The sequence below is a fragment of the Hylobates moloch genome, unplaced genomic scaffold, assembly GCF_009828535.3.
Source record: "Hylobates moloch isolate HMO894 unplaced genomic scaffold, HMol_V3 SCAFFOLD_10, whole genome shotgun sequence".
In the NCBI taxonomy this organism is placed as follows: Eukaryota; Metazoa; Chordata; class Mammalia; order Primates; family Hylobatidae; genus Hylobates; species Hylobates moloch.
The window spans coordinates 102,648,121-102,668,408 of record NW_026652285.1 but is presented as its reverse complement, the minus strand read 5'-3'; the positions used below and the strand labels follow the sequence as shown (position 1 = coordinate 102,668,408).

At 54.3% G+C, this 20,288-nt stretch overlaps 1 protein-coding gene and 1 non-coding gene across 5 annotated transcripts in view; both read right to left on the bottom strand.

Moving 5' to 3' along the window:
* The window catches only part of ASS1 (argininosuccinate synthase 1), a 55,676-nt gene extending 43,729 nt beyond the window's left edge, over positions 1 to 11,947 (bottom strand). Inside the window, exons 1-4 of one of the 4 annotated variants that reach the window (XM_032165425.2) lie at positions 11,426 to 11,714; positions 6,090 to 6,151; positions 3,790 to 3,899; positions 1,747 to 1,815 (exon numbers count right to left, since the gene is read on the bottom strand). In XM_032165425.2, coding sequence (XP_032021316.1) covers positions 1,747 to 1,815; positions 3,790 to 3,899; positions 6,090 to 6,151; positions 11,426 to 11,478 — 294 coding nt within the window. In that variant the 5' untranslated portion in view covers positions 11,479 to 11,714. Of the gene's footprint in view, positions 1 to 1,746; positions 1,816 to 3,789; positions 3,900 to 6,089; positions 6,152 to 11,425; positions 11,715 to 11,927 lie in introns of those variants that run through there. The other 3 variants (XM_058445843.1, XM_058445844.1, XM_032165426.2) reach the window with 3 other exon arrangements.
* LOC116476061 (small nucleolar RNA U13) lies at positions 6,475 to 6,574 on the bottom strand. The gene has a single exon (XR_004250130.1). It is a non-coding gene; the product is annotated as a small nucleolar RNA U13 (small nucleolar RNA).
* Positions 11,948 to 20,288: the final 8,341 nt, after the last annotated feature.

Genomic DNA, 20,288 nt, shown 5'->3' with positions numbered 1-20,288 from the left:
AAAAATCCTTTTAAAAAATGAAATAAAAAGGCAAAGAAAAGAAAGCAATTGGGACTAAGGATATATAAAAACATTAGGATAAAAGTGTTTTTGTGTTTGTTTGGTTGGTTGCTTTTTTCTGAGATGGAGTTTCGCTGTTGTTGCCCAGGCTGCAGTGCAATGGCATGATTTCGGCTCACTGCAACCTCCGCCTCCTGGGTTCAAGCGATTCTCCTGCCTCAGCCTCCCAAGCAGCTGGGATTACAGGCGCCCACCATCATGCCCAGCTAATTTTCCTATTTTTAGTAGAGACGGGGTTTCACCATGTTGGCCAGGCTGGTCTTGAACTCCTGACCTCAGGTGATCCGCCCACCTCAGCCTCCCAAAGTGCTGGGATTACAGGCGTGAGCCACTGCGCCTGGCCCATCCTAATGTCATATGCAAGAAAATAAACATTAAAAATGCCACGTAAATTAGAGTGTAGAGGGTTCCCAAGACCAAAAGGTTTGAGAACTGCTCATCTAGAGTAAAGGACAAAAGCGGAAGCCGTGCACAAAGCCCTGCTCCCGCGCTGCTGAAAGCGCACTCGAATCTTCAACACTCAGGGCTCCTTCTCCCCTTCCTGGGCTACTGCTCAGACAACCCCTCTGCTCTCCAGCACTCGGGAGACACAGAACCAAGGAGGGACATTCTAGTTCCAGGCCTGTGGCCAGTAGGTGACTTGGGACTGGGGCATCCACTCCCTCACGTGTTCATTTTAACATGCTAATTACCCTGGCAACCCCGCAGAAGCACCCCACAGAGGGGATCAGCTCTGACCCTGCAGGTGGGCTGGTGGCCTTGCACTTCATCCCTGCTATGTCCCCTGCTCACTCCCCCAAATGAAGGGGCACAATTGGCAAGGGCTTCTCCATGGGGAGTGAGCACATGCGAGCAGGGGTCCTGATGACCCTGTTCACCATAAATGCCTCGTATGGGACAGGGGTCTGCCTGCCACATGCCTAGATTCACAATCAATGCACCGGACTCAGTTGGAGTTTTCTGATTCTGTTGAATGAATGGAAGAATGGGTAGACAGAGAGATAAAAGAGGGAAGGACAGGTAGGGGGGTGATGAACAGATGGATGGATGATGGATGACAGATGGATGGATGGATAAACGGTGGATGGATGAAGAATGGATGGATGGATGGATGGGGGATGGGTAGATGAATGGCTGGCTGGCTGGATGAGTGGCTGGATAGACAATGGAGGGATTAATGACAGATGGATATGTGGATGGATGGATGGATAATGAAGGGATGGATGGGTGAATGGATAATGGGATGGATGGATGGATAGATGATGGATGAATGGATGGATGGATGCATGGGTAGATGGTGATGGATGCATGGATGGATGGCCGAATGGACGGATGGATGGATAGCTAACGGAGGGATGAATGATGGATGGATATGTGGATGAGTGGATAAACAGAAATAAAAGAGGGTGAGTGGGTGCATAGATGGACAGAGAGATAAAAGAGAAGGGAAGGTAGGTGGGTGAGGAAGAGACACTCCACCTGGATGGGAAGGTGGGTGGGTGGAAGAGGGCGTGGGGGAGGCAGAAAAACAAGAGAGTTCACACACCTGAGAGCAAGATGATCTCATACTCTTAGAAGCAAGAAGACACATTGGAAGCGATGGGATCCCTGGGGCAGGAGCATCCACCACTGCCCTCCACATCACCGCCCCACTCCCAGCCCAAACCCCTGCCTCCCGCCTGGTACCTTTTTAGCCCCAAGCTTCAGTGCCTTCTTCCTGGCTTCCTCGAAGTCTTCCTTCTGGCCAATGTTGGCCTGAGGAGCAGAAGCAGAGAGGCTCCGTCAGCCCCTGGGGGGAGCCCTGGGGTCGCAGCGTCCACATACAGCAGCCCCCCACCCCCTGCTACAGAGACAGCTTCCATTCCATGGCCAAGTCACAGTAAGAAGGAAAAAGGACAAAGCCCAAGGCGTGGAGAGGTGAGATTCTTCCAGGAGGTGAGATTGGAAGCTGGATTGCAGCGTGGTGACGGCCGGTGGCTTCCATGGGTTGGAGCACTGGCTGAGCCTGGCCCTGGCCACACAGGCTGCTGGGAGACAACCATTTGCTGTCGTTGCTGGAAGGTCTAGGGTTCTCCTGAAACTCATCTGTCTTTTCCAGAAAACTCTTTCTCAGCCAGTGCAAAGATTAGCTTGTCAGGGCCTTCCTAGCCTCCAGCTCTCCTCCCTAGTCAAAGGCCACGCCTTGGCCATCCTAAGGCAGCTGAGAGTTGGGAGGCAGAGAAGCCCGTGCTCAAGAAATTCCAGCTCCGTCCCTGTGGCCGGTGCCCTGACCTCGGGGTCCGACAGCCCCTGTCTAGACACTGCCGTGTTTCCTGCTGCCTGGACTCCGGCCTGCTGCCCAGATCCTGGCCTCAGCTCTCGCTCCCTTCATTCTGCTCACCAGACCCTGCAATCTTGCCAAAGCCCAGCTGCAGGTGCTTATTTGAATCACATTCAGCTTTAAAATCCCCCAGGTGGTAGCCCACGGGTCTATACACGCCCAGCTCCAGCTCTGATTGCCACGCTTTGCTGCCTACAGTGAGATGGGTACACCCTGGGCTCTTTGCAGCCCCTCAAAGCTGTGCTGTCACCCACCAGGTGACTGTGAGCAAAGTATTTCTTCCCCTGGGCCTCACTTTCCCCAACCCGAATGACAAGGGCATTGGGCGCAGTTAAACATGCCAATATGCCAGCAAACAAGCCACTTTTGGCAAGAGCTAAGTTTTGTCTGCCCAGAGACCAGCCTCACCTTCTTTCCTGGGTGGACCCCATTCCACAGGGATGGGGAGAAACAAATCCCGCCCACTGTAGGAGTAGGCTCATGGCCCAAGCCTCGCACCCCATGATACAGCCATAGTAACTAATGCATGGTGGGTCCCCATGGGCCCTACTGGGGGTAAGCCCTCCTTTTTGGGAAAGGTGGGCTATGAGGGTGACCATGAGCCTTGCCTGCCCTGTGGAGAGGCCAAGAATGAAGCCAAGTAGAATTGGAGACAGATCTTAGAAGCACTTGGATCCAGCCCTGCCTGAAGCCATCCTACCCCTGGACTTCTCAGTTGTGTGAGCCAAGAATTGTCTTTTCCCTTTCCTTTTTGCATAAGTTGGTTTGAGTTGAGTTTCTAAAATTTGCACCCAAGAGTCCTGAATAGCACAGCCACACAGAGAAGGACTCAGAGCTGTGGCCAGGTTCAGTCGAAGAGGAGCTGGTTTGAGAGGGATGACTCCTATGGGCCCTGGATGGGGAAGTGGCGTCACACATAACCCATCACCTGTGACCTATTTCCCATCCAGGTGATCCCCCTATTTCCCAGAACCAGGTGATCCCCCAGGGTCCTTCCAGCTCAGGATTTCACAATCTTTGCTGAATTACTGCAGGCTGACAGAGTACTCTGGAGATGGGAAAACTGTGTGCCTTCCCAGGGCTGGCAGCAGGTCCCAGCCCACTGCCTCTCTGCAAGCAGGCTGAGCCAGCAGCACTGCCAAGTTCACTTCTGTGCCCTCCCCATGCCCCCATCACCTGGCTCTGGAAGGCATCTCAAGGATGGCCAATTTGCAGATGGAGAAAGTGAGGCAGTATAACAAGAAGCTATTTTCCTAGTTCCAGTTCAGAACAGGCTTAGAGAGAAGAGGCCAGGCTTGAATGAGTGACAGTGAGTAGACAGGGTGACAACTCGGACAGAGGCTGGCAGGGGGCAGACAGGACAGGCTGCGGGACACACAGGAAGACAGACACCCAGGTCGCTTCCTCACCAGATAGGCAATGACGTCATAGCCTTGTTCCTTCAGCCACACGAGGATGCACGAGGTGTCCAGGCCGCCACTGTAGGCCAGAACCACGGAGCCTTTGCTGGACATTGCGTCTGGCGGGAGTCGAGGAAGAACCTGAGTGACCCTGAGACAGCCAGTGCCCCCCACCAGCCCCTGCAGACGGCCCAGCCCCGACCTTGGCCTCGGCAGCCTTGTCTCCCGGGCAAGCTGCCACTGGAGGTCGGGAACAGGATGTTCACCTTCAGCGCCTGCCACCCCCGGGGACCCTGACCTCGCACACTCTGCACACAGCCCCACAGACCACACTGGGGCCTGGGAATGCTGACTGCAGTCCTAGGCTGGTCGGGGAGAGGCATCTCTTGGACCTGATCCCCCAGCAGCGAGGGAAGGCGGCTGAGGCTGAGCAGTTTGGCCCAAGGCCAGGACGTGAAGAATGCACGCAGGCAGGAGATGTTGGAGGGCCTTGGCTCTGAGCTTCTGGCAGCTGACACATCCCCCGTCAGAACTGCTCCTTGCCAAGCACCAGGCAGGGCCCTGGGAGCCTCAGCTGGATCTCCCTGTGCCGCAGAGCCCCCACTACAACCTCATGAAGTAGGAGTTGTCATTCCTATTGGGGAGGAAGACAGCAGGGCTCAGAGAGGTCAGTGGCAGGCTCAAGGTCACAGAGGGCACAGGAATCCGTGCTTCCCCAGCATGCAGTGCCGCCGCCCACCTGCAGGTGGAGCAGGATGCTGTGGGGCAGGCACCCAGCCCCAGTCCCTCTCCTACCTGGAACCCCATGGAACCTTCACGGGCTGGAATTTTAGACATCGTGTCTCCAAATGTGAGCGCCTCTGAATTCAACTCTGCCAATGCCCAGTTCGGAGGGGCTCAGAGACCAACTTCCCCCAGTGTGCAGGTAGAGAAACTGAAGCCCAGGGAGGGAAGGCAATAGATAGGCAGAGGCCTAAGACCTCTGCAACCAGCGGCCCTTCCCGGGGGGACAGATGGGCAAGCGGGCTCTCTGCAGCCAGGCCCTCTGCAGCCGGGAAGTGGCTGCGGTCTCCCATCCTGCCCCACCCTCTGCCACAATGCAGCCTCCCAAAGTCGCCACGGCCTCCTGTCTCCTGGTCTTTGCAGCAATGCTTCTTCCCTGAGGGCTCTCCCTGAATCCTGGGCTGCCCTTGGGCTCGCCCTGCCCGCCACCTCCCACATGCCTCCTGTGGCCCTGGGCTTGGGTGCCTTTACTGTGTCCAGTTTGCTGAACAGGAAACCAGGGTTAGAGAGACGAGGTCACCTGCCCAAGGTCATCTGATCAACAAGCAGCAGGGGCAGATGTGGGCCCAGGCCTACTGGTTCTAGCCTCCATGGACACCTGGCCCCAGCATCCCGCATTTCCTGAGTGTACAGGGCATGTTTGCTCTGCATGGGAATGTTTCCACCGGAGTCTGACCAACGTCACAAGGTCAGAGTCAAACAGGGTCTTTTTTTTTTTTTTTTTTTTGAGACGGAGTCTCGTTCTGTCGCCCAGGCTGGAGTGCAGTGGCGCAATCTCGGCTCACTGCAAGCTCCGCCTCCTGGGTTCACGCCATTCTCCTGCCTCAGCCTCTCCGAGTAGCTGGGACTACAGGCGCCCGCCACCACGCCCGGCTAATTTTTTTGTATTTTTAGTAGAGACAGGGTTTCACCGTGGTCTCGATCTCCTGACCTCGTGATCCGCCCGCCTTGGCCTCCCAAAGTGCTGGGATTACAAGCGTGAGCCACCGCGCCCGGCCCAAACAGGGTCTTTAATAGACACTATTGGGGAAGCGGAACCCAGAAGGGAACACCCAGCCATCACCATTGCAGTGGGGCAGGCATGGCTATCCTGAGCACTGTCCATGCACCTGTAAGCTCGGGGAGCAGAAGTGGCTTTCCCAGGCCTCCTGGCCTGTGCTGCAGAGCCCGGCCGTGTAGCCAGGTGGACTTTGGAGCTCCGTCACGTGAGAATTCAGTCCCCTGCATGTTGCACAGTCCCACCTGCCAGTCAGCCGGGGCTCACAGGCCTGTGCTGCCCTTTGGACTTAGAAGGGGAAACACCTCATGGGCCATGCAGCTGGGGCAGAGGAGATGGTTCTGGTCGGTGCCCACAACATCCCTACTGGGCATTCAACCCCCTGCCCCTGAGTTGCTGGTGACTCAGCAGGCCCTAACCCTGGAGCCAGCAGGTGGTATCCATGGCAACTGCAGCCAGGCAATTGGCCATGCAAGATGGAGGGAAGGAGGGAGGAAGGGAGGCAGGCAGGACTTAAGGTGGGCAATACCTGGGATTGGAGGCGTGAGTTCCCGGCGTCTGGAATCTGTCTTCACAGTGCAGTGAACTACTCTGCAAAAGCAAAGCTACTCAGCTGCCTGAAGGTAGCCCGGGCCGGCCCAGAGGCCCTAAACCTTACTTCCTGGCCACCCAATCTCCTGTGAGCAGCCTCACTGAGCCGAGGAGGCCCAGGAGCCCCAGAGCCACCTGTCCTGCCTCCTGCCTCCTGCCCCCTGCCCCCTGCTCCAGAAGGCATTTAGGAAATGTGTGGAAGCCTACCCCTGTTTGTGTGTGATGGTGCGGGTGGTGTGGTTGGGTTGGGGGAAATTCTGTTGTATGTTTTAAAACAGCTCTATTGAGGTCTACTTGACATATCATAAATTGCATTTTTTTAATATCAGATGGGTAATGTGCCAACATCATAACAAAGTTTGAGGGTGGCACCTCACACACACACGAGAATACCCAATCAGCACACTCATCAACTACAAAAATAATCACATATTTTTTTGTGTCCAATTTAGCAAGTTTCGGCATGCGGATGCGCCTGTGACATCAACCCCACAATCAAGGGAATGGACATGTCCGTCTTAGGCCAAGCCCTTCCATTTGGGGTTCTCTTCATTTTAGAGGCAGGAAAACTGAGGCTTGGGCTAAGGAACTTGCCCTGCGTCTTGTTTGACTGGTAGGCAGAAGAGCCAGGACTCAAACTCAGATCAGCTCGGCTCCTTAACCCACTGCTCATAGGTACAAGACCACCACCGGAGACTCAAGGAAGGGAAGTCCTGGGCAAGTGTGATCTGATGATGCTGACCCAAGATTCACCCAGCTCTGAGAGTCACCCCTGCTCCTGCCCCTTCCCAGAGGCAGCTGGGGCCAAGAGGGGCAGCTCCACAGAAGCAGGGAGGGGCAGCTCCACAGAAACAGCTAATTCACCTGCATCGCCTCAGTGACCCACCATGCCTCCTGCCCATCAGAGCTGTATCTTTTTTTTCTTTTTTTTTAAGACACGGTCTCATTCTGTCACCTAGGCTGGAGTGCAGTGATGCAATCTCAGCTCACCACAGCCTCGACCTCCTGGGCTGAAAGGATTCTCCCACCCCAGCTCAGTGCCACCACCCCCAAGTAGCTGGGACTACAGGCACATGCCACCACACCTGCCTAATCTTTGTGTTTTTTGTAGAGATGGGGTTTCACCACATTGCCCAGGCTGGTCTTGAACTCCTGGACTCAAGCGATCTGCCTGCCTCAGCCTCTCAAAGTGCTGGGATTCCAGGCACGGGCCACCACATCCGGCCATCATGCTGTATTCTAACTGCCCTCTCCCCCACTACGAGCTCCATGGAAACAGGGACCATCTCCAAGATGCCTGTGGCAGACACTTAGAACAATGCTGCTAGTTCTACTCTCTGGAGGTCAACTCCTCACCACAAAAAGAGGGCTGGGGTGCCCTGAAGCTGGGGAGTCCTACACATGCTGTCATGGCTGGGAGCAGTGGCTCACGCCTGTAATCCCAGCACTTTGGACGGCCGAGGTGGGAGGATCACTTGAGGTCAGGAGTTCCAGACCAGCCTGGCCAACATGGCAAAACCCCGTTTCTATTAAAAATACAAAAATTAGCTGAGTGTGGTGGCACGCACCTGTAGTCCCAGCTACTCGGGAGGTAACGAGAATCGCTTGAACCCGGGAGGTAAAGGTTGCAGTGAGCCAAGATCGTGCCACCACACTCCAGCCTGGGTGACAGAGTGAAACTCTGTCTTAAATAAACCAAAAGAAACCAGTGAGCCCCTCCTGCCTGCCAGGTTGTATCTGTGCAGGTGTGGGCTCTGAGGCCCTCGGCCTCTGGGGCTGGTCAGTGTGAAGCAATGCATGGACCTGGCGTGTGTACCTGAGACAGCGTGTGTGTGTGTGTGTGTGCGCGCGCGCGCACCTATGTGCACCCAGGAGTGCGTACCTGAGAGTACACAATGTGTGTGCATGCATGTGTGTGATGTGTTTGGGCTTGCACATGTGTACCTGTGTGCATGCACATGTGTGTGGGTGTTGGGGCCTGTGTATGCATGCAGAGAAATGAGCTGGGCAGATGGGCTTGGGAAAATGATGCAATCAGACAGCAGCGTTGCTCCTGCCCTCCCAGCAGCGGGTGGGGCACCCCCCTCCCTCAGCCTCCCCAGGTCCCTAAGCTGCATTTGCAGCCTGAGGCAAAAACTAAATGAAACTGAGGGCTTGAAGTCGGGGAGGAAGTGACAGGGAGAGAAGGAACCACAGCTGCAATCCAGTGAGTGCTCACTCCAGGCAAAGCACAGAGGTCAAGTCCACCAGACACGGGTTTGAGTGGCTTCAGCTCTTTAGCATAACAGCTCAGCTGCAAAATAGGGGTGCAAACAGCCTGCTCCCCACAGGGCAACTGTAAGGATTGGGTGAGATGCTGGGGGATGGAGCCCAGAGCTGGGCACCAAGCATGTGCCCACTATGGTCTGTGCACCACTGCCATGGCTGACCTCAGCCAAGTTCCTGGCTTGCTAAGCCTCAATTTCCCCATCTGTACAACCTAACAGCCCTCTGGGTTCTGACCCTCCAGGACTTTGGGCTTTCTTCCTGGGAGCTGTGCCTGGCAGGCAGTTCCTGGCTGATTGCAGCCTCCCCTAGTCCCAGCTCCACCCCCACCACATACCCCAGAAAGAGCCGGCTACGGCAGGTTTTTCCAGCTCCCTGGCAAGTGCCCACTGCCCTCCAGCCCTCCTTCACCAGAAGAGACACCTGGGAGGAGAGAAGGTGGCCTCGCGTCAAGGTACCAGAGCCACCTGGCTTTCATTGGGATGGCATTCTCTGTGGCCCCAGCCACAGCCATCTGTCCTGCTTCCAGCAAACAGGCCAGCCTGGGTGCTCACTTGACACTAAGGAAAACTCGTGCTACTTGAAAACGTCAGAGCTGGAATGACAAAAAGAGCAGCTACTAAGTTCAGAGTCACAGGTGCGTCATCTCAAGGTGGAGACTACCATAACCACCTATTTAGAGAGGAAGAGGCAGAGGCTAAGCGGCTAGCCGAGGTCACAAGCCAGTGGCTTCAAACCCAGCCTGACTGCAGGCCACTTGCTCTTCCCTGCACTGGGCCTTACACTCCCTGGCTCCTAGGAGACCTCAGATCTCCCCTTGACTCTACACATGTTCCAGAAAACCAGCCCCCCAGTGACTCATGGCCAACCTGCCCACTATTTCTCTGGAGAGCCTGTGTGCTACAGCTCAGGCCTACTGCCCCATGGAAGGTTCCCCTGCAACCCCCCTCTGACATTCTAACTCAGTTGAGCTCGGTTTGTCTTTGGTGATGGAAGAAGGGCGCATTAATTCATTCGTTCATTAAACTCATATCAAAGTGCCTATGGGTGCCTGGTCTACCCCAAGTCTGGGGAGGGAGCCACGCCCTGGAAGATCAACTTTGCCCAAAGCTACATCAGAAATCAGAGCCTTAGACTCTGAATTCCAGCGAAGTCACTTCTTTCCACATGGGTGCCTGGTGCCCACAGGCAAGCCATCTGTGGGCCCCACAGACTTCGGGGGCTGTGTAGTCAGTGCCCAGATGAGGCATCTGGTTGACCTGGCTGGCCTCCCAGCACCCACGGGCCAAAGATGAGATGGGCCCGAGTTGGAAGGGGGAAGCACTTGTGCAGCAGGCGGTTCCGGGCCTGGCTCCACCCCAAGTCTCCTGCGGCCCTAAGCCTGCTTCCCAAGCACAGGAATGGAGACTGTGCTGAGAGTGGGGCCTCCCCTTCCCTCTCACCACGTGCCTGCCCCAGCACCAGCCAGGCGCTCAGCAGGCAGGAGTCACTATTCATTCACTTGATCCACCCACACAGAGCAGAACCAGAATTACTTCTCAGCATGGTGCACAGATGGCCCCGCCAGGACAGGGCCCCGCCCCCACCCCCAAACTTCCCGCCCTAGGCCCTGGGCCTAAGGTGTCTGGGCAGGAGAGGGAGTTTGGAATGGAGACGCCTCCAGTTCCTGCTCCTAGCCAAGCTTCCCAGTCCGTGTGGCTGCTTCTCCATCCCTCTCATCAGAACCTAACCCCAGGCACAGTTATTGGGCAATTGGACCCAGGCCCAGCGCCCAACAGTCTACAGACCCCTTAGCAGCCTCACACTATCTTTAAATGTTTCCTGAGCCCTCAGCCCCAGCCAGCTCTAACAGACCGAAGCTTGGGGGCCAGGCGCCTCGGGTGGCTCGAGCCTGTAATCCCAGCACTTTAGGAGGCCAGAGGGAGGAGGATGGCTTGAGCCCAGGAGCTCGAGGCCAGCCTGGGCAACATGACGAGTCCACATCTCTGATAAATTTTTAGAAAGAAAAGAAAATGAAAAGGAAGCTTGGGAATCTGGAGGCTGAGCCAAGGCCTCACCAGCTCTCCCCATCACTGGGTGTGCTTGCTGGGAGCGGGAGGATCAAAGCCCAGGTCCCCTAGGTCTTGATCTACCCCTGGGGAGAGAACAGGTCTGTTCCTGCCCTGAGACCTGCAGCCTGACCCGGCTGCCCGGGAGTGGACTCTCCACTTCTCAGAGAAGAATACTGAGGCCAGGCCAGCCCTCCTCAGGAACAGCCCTGGCCGCCTGGGAGAGGAGTTTCCTCTCTTTCACAATGACCCTGCCTCCCTGGAGGGCGCAGCCGCCCAGGGGCCAAAGGCAACAGCAGCCCGGATAGAAGATATTCCTGGCACGGCTCCTCCCACAGAGCCCAGCCCAGGCCAGCAGGAAACCCCGCCGCGAGGCCGCCAGCCCCACCGGGGAGGGCCGGGTGGCTGCCGCTCCCTGCAGGGAAGGGAGCCAGGGCCACCATGCCCATCTGTCCAGGGTAAACTGAGGCTGCGGGGAAAGCGATACGTCCAAGCCCCAGAGGGGCTGGAATCCTGGTTTTACGCAGAGAAATAGAGGTGGAGACAGACGGCGAGTCCGAGAGAGGGAGAGAGAATCGGGAGCCCCACCACACGCTCTGGACTCCCCAGGTCTCCATGTGGGGGCTTCACCACACAGAGGAAGCCGGATCCGAGAAGGAGTCCAGAAAGGACCCGGCTGCGCAGGGAACAAATAACCCGACCCGCTCTTCGAACCCCGGAGACTCGCGCCCCCGCCGCGTCCCCCAGGCTCCAGGAATCTGGAATCCGGTGCCAGGCGTTTGAGCATCGGGAGCCCCTTCCCTCCTGCCTCGGTCCCAGTCCCCGGCGAGTGGCTATCGGGGTCCGCCCTCTGCCTCCGCGAGCCCCGGAGCGCGCGTCTCCTCCCCGTCCTCGGCTGGGCCCGGGAAGGGTGTGCTCTCGGCTAGGGAGTGAGCAGCGAGAGGGGCCGAGGGCTCCTTACCGGGCTCGGGCAGCGGTGGCAGGCGGCAGAGCAGGACTGGCAGGGGTGCGCATCCCAGGTTATAAGCACAGGGCCCGGGGGCAGGGCCGGTGACCGGGGACAAGTGGGGAGGACGCGCGCCACAGACCCCGCCCCCGGGCCCGGCCCCCGCCTGGAGCCGCTCAGCGTTCACAGCCACCTGCAGATGGGCGGGGCCCGCCTCGCCCGGCCTCGTCCCCACCTCCCCGCGCCTCCCACCCGGTCCCCGCCTGGGCCCGGCGCCGGCTCACCCTCCCAGGGGCGCGCCGGCGGGGACGCAGGCGGCTCGCGGCTCCTGGCCCTGGCCCGCGGGCTGGAGGCGCCAAGGAGGGCGGCAGTGGCTACGACCCATGTAACTCAGGGGCGCAGGGTGGCCGCAGCCGTCCTTCGAGAGACTTGCCTCCTGGCCCTGGGGAAGCATTCAGACGCTTCGAGGTGGGAGCCGGGATAAAAGTTCCACTGGCGTAGGGAGCTTTGTGCTCACCTCTATCTGGTGCCGGCAGCCTGGGCCTTCTGCAGCCCCCAGAGCCCCTCCCTCCCCGCCGTAGCCTCCGGAAGCCGAGTAAGGATGGGAAACCCGAGGTGAGCCGGCGCGGGAAGGCCCGGCTTTCATCCCTTAGGCCAGGGCTCATTGCTGGCCTGTCTTCTCAGAGCCTGGCACCTGCCCAGACTCTAGAGGGCACCCAGTAAGCAGTGAGTAAAAGACTGTCTGGCTGCGAACCCACTAGACAGGAGGGAAGGTTGAGGTTCAGAGAGGAGAAGTCTCTTGCTTGTAAAAAGCAGCTGGGAGTTGTGACCCAGGCCTGCCTTCAAAAGCTTCTCTACATCAGGAATTTCCCAACGTGGTCTGCCGGCTCCAAAGCCCTATTCACTGCAACCACAGCCCCAGTAAAAGAGCAAGTCCTGGGACCCCATCCGAGGCAGTTGCTCCATCGTGAGCACTGACCCCAGGGGGAAGGACTCCCGGTCCTCAGCCGGCTCTGAACCTGGGGGAGGTGGGAGCCCCATCCTTGCCCAGCCGCTACCCTGGAGTCAGTGCTCCTTTTAATCACCATCCACTCTCAGCCCCTCTGCCAGCCAGCCCCCACCACCCCCTCAAGCCCGTGGCAAGCAACAGTAGCTGTGAGTCCTTCTAGAAGGAAAAAAGGATCAAACCAATTCACAAATAAAGCCACAGCTCAGTTCTCTCTTAAGCCCCTTAGTTCTCTGACACCTAAACCTGGGATGTGGCCCTTGATGGCAAAGGGGCCCCTGGTGAGCCACGTGGGGCTGGGTGCGCATGGGTGGCTTGAGGCCCCTTCCAGCTGGGAGGCGGTATCACAACTGGCACCCCTCGGCCCTCTCACAGGACCAGCTGGGGGTCTCGTGGAGTCTCTGGGCCTTCCACACTAGCAGGAGGCAACTGAGGAACGCCCACAAAATGACATCCTTGCAGCAGTCGTGTGGCCTTGGGGCGGTCACTCCCCACTGCAGCCTGTTTTCTCATTGGTAGGGCTGCCCTGGAAAGAGCAAGCATTCTGTTTTCACCTTCACGACTACCCTGTATGGAGTACCTGTGATTGTTATCTCCATGGTATGGGCAGAAACCTGCCGCACAGAGAGACGGTGTATCTTTCCCAAGGCCACACAGCATGTGAGTGGCAGAGCAGAGCTAGAATCCAGTGTCTGAAGCTCTGGCCCAAATCCTCTGCTTTAGCTCCAGCCTGAGCTGAACTGAGGTCACAGTCCCAGGGTCACAGGCTGCTGGGACCTTTACTCCCTGCCACAGAAATGGTTCTAGCCTAGGGGACAGACCCTTCCTAACTCACATGCACCAGTGACATGAGGGACAGTGAGGTCACAGCTCTCCTGAGAAGAAAACAGGGGCCCAAACTGCCAGCAGCACCCTGCCCCCCACCCCCACCCTCCTGCCACCAACAGCAAGGTGAGTGGTTGCCCAGAGGCAGAGACCAAGGTGAGGGAGGACTGGCCAGCTTCTGAATGAGCCATATTCTGCCTGTACCCCTCCATCTGCCAGGTGGACCTTTCACCCTGCTCTGGCCCTCACCCTGCAGAGCAGTGCTGAGGGCCAAAGTGGGGCGTGGCCCAAAGGGATTCCCCCACCTGAGGCTGGGGCACCATGGCCTTTGACTTTCATCTTACCCCCTGCCCACACCTAGGTCAGGGGTCCTCCAGGAGCCTTTGCACCTTCTAGGTAAGTGATCTTGGTGGCATTCCTAAAAACAAAGCAGCACCTAGGCCTGAGCAGGTGGAGAAATAAAGGCACTGGGATCTGAGACACTCATACCTTCTTCTTTTTTTTTTTTTTAATTTTTATTTGGAGTCTTGCTCTGTCACCCAGGCTGGAGTACAGTGGCACCGTCACTGCAGCCTCCGCCTCCTGGGTTCAAGCGATTCTCCTGCCTCAGCCTCCTGAATAGCTGGGACTACAGGCCCGCCACCACACCAGGCTAATTTTTGTATTTTAAATAGAGACAAGTTTCACCATGTTGGCCAGGCTGGTCTTGAACTCCTGACCTCAGGTGATCGACCCACCTCTGCCTCCCAAAATGCTGGGATTACAGGTGTGAGCCACCTCACCCAAAAACATTCATATCTTCTAAATATATCAAGTCTGCCCCTTTCTCTCCACCTCCACTTCCTCCACACAGGGCCACCATCTTCTCTTACTCAGACCATTATAATTTCTTACTTAAGTCTCTTTGCTGGTTCCCCCGGTTACCCTAGTTGCCCCTCCAACATTTCCTCCCCAACAGCCAGAGAGGTTTTTGTTTGTTTGTTTGTTTGTTTTAAGAGATAGAGTTTTTGGGGTCACAGGTATGGGTACTCCAGGGTCCAGCTCTGAGATGACTATTTTATTGGACACCTTGGATGACTGGCCAGGTGGAGGCCTGTGCCTGGGCAAAGGCCTAAGTCTTCCATTCGGTGGAGAGGAAGACTTGGTAGGTTGAGACATCTTTGATAGGTGGTATAAAAGTCCTCAATTTCTTTTTTTTCTTTTTTTGTATTTTTCACTGATATATCTTAGTTATACATATTTTGGGGGGTACATGTGATATTTTGATCCGTGTATACAGTGTGTAATCATCAAATTAGGGTAAGTCTTCAATTTCAGTGGAGGTGCCAAGAGATCCATCATGGTTCAGATGTCTGAGCAATGTTTTATGGATTTGAGTGTGCAAGTTTTGCCTATCTTCCATCAAATTTACTTCTAAGAATTTTAATTTTTTGATGCTATCATAAATGATATTTTTATTTTCCAATTGTTGCTGGCATATAAAATCAATTTTTGTAAATTAGATTCATATTCTGCAACCTTGTTAAATTCACTTATTGACTCTAGTAGGTTTTCGTAAATACCTTAGGATTTTCTAGGTAGACAGCAATGTTGTCTATGAATAGAAACAGTTTTACTTTCCCCTTTACTACCTTTGTACCTTTTTTTCTTGCCTTATTGCAATGGTCAGTATCCCCAGTAGAATGTTGAATAGAATTGGTAAAAGTAGTTATCCTTGCCCTGTTCATGATCTTAGGGCAGAGGATTCATTCAGTCTTTCACCATTAAGTGCAATGTTAGCTGTAGGTTTTTCATAGATTTTTTTTTTTGTCAGAAGAAGTTCACTTTTCTTCCTAATTTATTGAAAGATTTTTACATAAATAGGTACTAAATTTTGTCAAATGCTATTTCTACACCTATTGAAACGATCATATGATTTTCTCCTTTATTTTACAAATGTGATGTGTTACATTGATTGGATTTCAGGTGTTGAACCAACCTTGCATTCCTGGAAAAAATTATATCTCAATTAAATTGATTTTTAAGAAAAAAAAGAAACAGAAGGGGAATGTTTGGGTTAAAAGAGCTATAAGAGATAAAATCAAGGCTGGGTGTGGTGGCTTATGCCTTTAATCCCACCACTTTGGGAGGCTGAGACGGGCAGATCGCTGAGGCCAGGACTTTGAGACCAGCCTGAGCAACATAGTGAAACCCTGTCTCTAGTCAAAATCCAAAAAATTAGCCAGGTGTCATGGCGTATACCTCTAATCCCACCTACTCAGGTGGCTGAAGCGCAAGAATTGCTTGAACCTGGCAAGCAGAGGTTGCAGTGAGCCAAGATTGCACCACTGCACACTCCAACCTGGGCACGAAATGTGCTGTGTCTCAAAAATTATTAAATTAAATTAAATTAAATTAAATTATTAAATTAAATTAAATTAAATTAAATTAATCACAATGTTTAGATCTCATTTAGATCCTGGTTTCTTTTAAGTGCAAAAGAAATATTTTTATAAGCAATTGGAAGTTTGAACACTGATGAGATATTCAATAACAGCAAGACAGAATTATTATTGATTTTTTAGGTGTAATAATAATGATATTGTAGTTACTTTTCTTTTTTGAGACAAGGTCTCCTCTGTCTCCCAGGCTGAAGTGCAGTGGCATGATGTTGGCTCACTGCGGCCTCTACCTCCTGGGCTCAAGCGATCCTCCCACCTCAGCCTCCTTAGTGTCTGGGACTACAGGCACGTGCTACCACACCTGGCTAATTTTTGTATTTTTAGTGGAGATGGGTTTCATCATGTTGCCCAGGGTGGTCTTGAACTCTTGGCCTCAAGCCATCAGCCTACCTTGACCTCCAAAGGACTGGGATTACAGGCATGATCCACTGCACTCAGCTTGTTGTTATATTTTTATTGAAAGATTTGTAAAGTTTTAGAGCTATATACTGCAATATTAATGAATAAAATGATTTCTGAAACAAGGTTTCCATGATCCCCATGACTCTTAGGATCAAATCTCAATGGCTGTACTTCCTCCTCTGCCCTTACCCACTATAGTGCTGCTACCAGCCTGGCTGTGGTTGTTTCAATGTGTCGTGCTCTTTTTGCCATGTGGTCTTTCCACACACTGCTCTTTAGTGATGCCTCTCTTATCCTTTTCCTCCCCCACCAGATCAGTTGCTTGTCATAAGCTCTGATACTGGCATAGAGCAGAGGGCTGAGGGCTCCAGCAAGAAAATGGAAGAATGTGAGCGCTCTGGTTCCTGCTCTCTCTCCCCACTGCTCTTATCTCAGCCTGGATGACTGTGACCTCTCACATGCACCTCTGCAGGAGACCCCTCACCTATCCTCCTGCCTGTGCTCACCATCCCCTCTGCTCCTTGCTCCACAATGCAGCCAGAGGGCTTTTCTAAGAGTCAGCTCTGACCTTTTTTTTTTTTTGAGATAAGTCTCGCTCTGTCGCCCAGGCTGGAGTGCAGTGGCACAATCTCGGCTCACTGCAATCTCTGCCTCCTGGGTTCAAGCAATTATTCTACCTCAGCCTCCAGAATAGCTAGGATTACAAGCACCCACCACCGCACCTGGCTAATTTTTGTATTTTTAGTGGAGATGGGGTTTCACCATGTTGGCCAGGCTGGTCTCGAACTCAACCTCAGGTGATCCGCCCACCTCAGCCTCCCAAAGTGTTGAGATTACAGGCATGAGCTACTGTACCTGGCCTCAGCTCTTTTGTGGCCACTTGTCTGAATGGCTACAGGGCAAGCTTAATGGATGTGAGCTCATCAAATGCCTCCAGCCACCTAAAGGCATAGATACAGCCTGTGCACAGAGCCCTGGAGTGGGCTTCCTCCTGCCTCCCTCTCTTGCCTCTGCCACCCAAGGGCTCTGTACCTACTGGGCGTGAAGGGGCCTGGGTGTGTAGAGACTTCAAGGATCTCACCCTGAAACCTCCTCGTGGTTGGCACCAGAAGCCACTTTGCCGCTGCCCAAGCCTGGGCATTGGCCCTGGGAAAAGAGAGTGTCCTCCAGGCCAGACCCTAGGTTGCCAGTCCTCGCCCACAGGAACACAGAGTCCAGTTGTTGGGTTTGTGGAAAACCCACATCAGGGAGTTCAAAGAGCGACCTGCAGGCCTGTTTTCCACCCCTGATGGTGCAAACAGACTCGCGGAAGTCAGGTGGCACCAGGGGGCTGGGCGGCTTGGACAGAGCATTGGCCGATGGCAGCTGGCAGCTAGAAAAAGAGAAGTGACAAACATCCTTCTTGGATGGAAAATACTCTCTGGCTCTGGCTACGGCTTGCTTGGGAGGGGCCTCCTCTGCTCGTAACCATCCTTGGGGGTGGGGTAAGCAGCTGGAGTGTAGGGGAGGAAGGGACTGGGTCAGAATCTGGCTCCAAGGCCTGGTCTGCCTTGGGCTTTCTTTGTGACCTTGGGTAAGTCACTCCTTTCCCCCGGCCTCCGCTCCATAGCCTCAAATGGAAAAGGAGGGAAAAGTGGGGAGGCAGGGGGCTGAATGGACACTCCCTTTTTTGCTCCTCAGATCTTGAATTGCCAAGGGCCCTTGTCTTCAGCCTGCCCCTGGCCCTCTCTTTCTTTCCCCTTCCTTGGAAAGTGGAGGCAGGGGAGCCTGGTGGTTAGAGCGCAGGACTCTGGAGTCAGATGAGCCTGGGTTGAGTCCTTCTCTTCCCCTCCAGGCTGTGTGAGATGAGATAAGTGGCTTCCTTCTCTGAGCTCTGCTTCTCTCATTTGTGAAATGGGGACGCTGTTTCTTGGCTCTGGAGCTCCTGGAAGGACTAAATAAACCCAAGTCACCAGGCACAGTGGCTCACACCTGTAATACCAGCACTTTGGGAGGCCGAGACAGGCGGATCACGAGGTCAGGAGATCGAGACCATCCTGGCTAACACGGTGAAACCCCATCTCTACTAAAAAAAAAAAAAAAAAATTAGCTGGGCGTGGTGGCGGGCGCCTGTAGTCCCAGCTACTTGGGAGGCTGAGGCAGGAGAATGGCGTGAACATGGGAGGCGGAGCTTACAGTGAGCCGAGATCGCGCCACTGCACCCCAGCCTGGGCGACACAGTGAGACTCCGTCTCAAAAACAAAAAACAAACAAACAAAAAATCTCAAGTCTGTAAGACACTGGACAAAGACTTAATAAGTAGTAGTTTTACAAACATGGAAGGCCTGGGTGAGACTGGGAGCAGCCTGCAGGAGACAGCAGGGGTGAGAGAGGACCCTCCCCTCTGTGGGTCTCCACCTCTGCGTCACCTCCACAAAGTCCCCAGCTCCATAAAAAATTAACAGCCTAGCAAAGAGGAAGCGCTCCAGTTCTGACCCGCTGACCCCTGGCGTTGCACAAAGAGGGGTGTTCGGCCCAAGGAAGGCCCTCACAGGTGGACCCTGGACAAATAGGGTACAGGAGGGTCTAGGAAGCCCCTCCCCCACTTCTTCCTGCCACCTCTAATCTCTCCACCCAGCCTGGACTTCCACCATCAGTGATTTCTGTGGTTTAAACCAGAGATCAGCAAACTCTGGTCTGAACTTGTTTTTGTCAAGCCTGCGTGCAAACTAAGAATGGCTCTTGCATTTGTAAATGGTTGAAAAACATCAAAAGAAGAATATTTCATGGCACGTGAAAATGATAATGAATTTGAAATGTAAGTGTCCACAAATAAAATTTTATTGGAACACAGCCGTGATCTGTTCATGGGTCCTCCGGGGCTGCTTTTGTGCTGCAATGGCAAAGGTAAGTCATTCTGACAGAGCTTGAATGTCCCGCAAAGCAGAAAGTACTATCTGGCCCCTAACAGAAAAACTTTGCAGACTGGTTTGAAGGAAACCTGCAGGAAGAATCGCCCTGGAGAAGGTTCTATTGGGCTGTTAGGTGGGAATCAAGAGTCCCAGTCTGACCATTAACCAGTCACACCTCAGTCAAGTGACTGGATCATGTTTCCTCCCTGTACCCCCCTTTCTCCATTTGTAAAATGGACACAGCGATTTTTTTCTCTGTGTACCCAGAACAGCTCTGTTTAGACAGCCTGATTGTCGTTCACCTCTAGAAGGAACTAACTCAGACAACTTTCCTCATTGCCCAGATGAGAGGGAGGGGACACAGAGGGAGCTGACCATGTCACACTAAGTAGGAGAAACAGGGAGAGAGGAACTCTCTTCTTCAGAACCATATGCAAAAGACAACCTCTCTCTCCCAGAGGCTGTGTCAGGGGCAGCTGGCAACAAAGAGGCCACCCAGGCAGGGGCTGCTGCCAGCCCAGGGAGAAGGGCAGGAATGGGAGGAGAAGGACGAACAGCAGCGTGAGCTTCTGCCAAGCTCCATTTCACCTACACTCCTCCCGAGACCCAGCACACTGGAGATAGGCCAACACGCAGATATGCAATGACTTTCTTAAAAACCATTTTCGTTGGAGATGGGGTCTCACTCTCTCACGCAGGCTGGAGTGCAGTGGCCAAATCATAGCTCACTGTAGCCCCAAACTCCTGGGCTCAAGGATCTTCCCTCCTCAGCTTCCCAGGTAGCTGGTACTACAGGCATGCACCACCACACCCAACTATACATGTACTCTTGTATAGGTCACTCATCAAAGCCAAGGTCCTTGTGGTGGCCCAAAGACCTCACAGGATCCACCCCACCCCCTCGACCTTTCTCTCTTCCCTTTCTCCCACCTCATTCATCTCCAGCCTCCCCAGCCTCCTGGCTGAGGGCCCTGACACTTGCTGTCCCCTCTTCTGGAACACCCTCCCCTCTATTGCGATGGCCGTGTAACTTTCTCCTTCACCTTCTTCTGGTCTCTTCTCAGAAGCCACCTGCTCGGTGAGGCCTGCCCTGACCGCCTTTTAAAAACTACCCCAGGGGCCGGGCACAGTGGCTCACATCTGTAATTCCAGCACTTTGGGAGGCTGAGGCAAGAGAATCACTTGAGGTCAGGAGTTTGAGACCAGCCTGGCCAACATGGTGAAACCCAGTCTCTACTGAAAATACAAAAATTAGTCCAGGCGTGGTGGCTCATGCCTGTAATCCCAGCACTTTGGGAGGCTGAGGCCGGCAA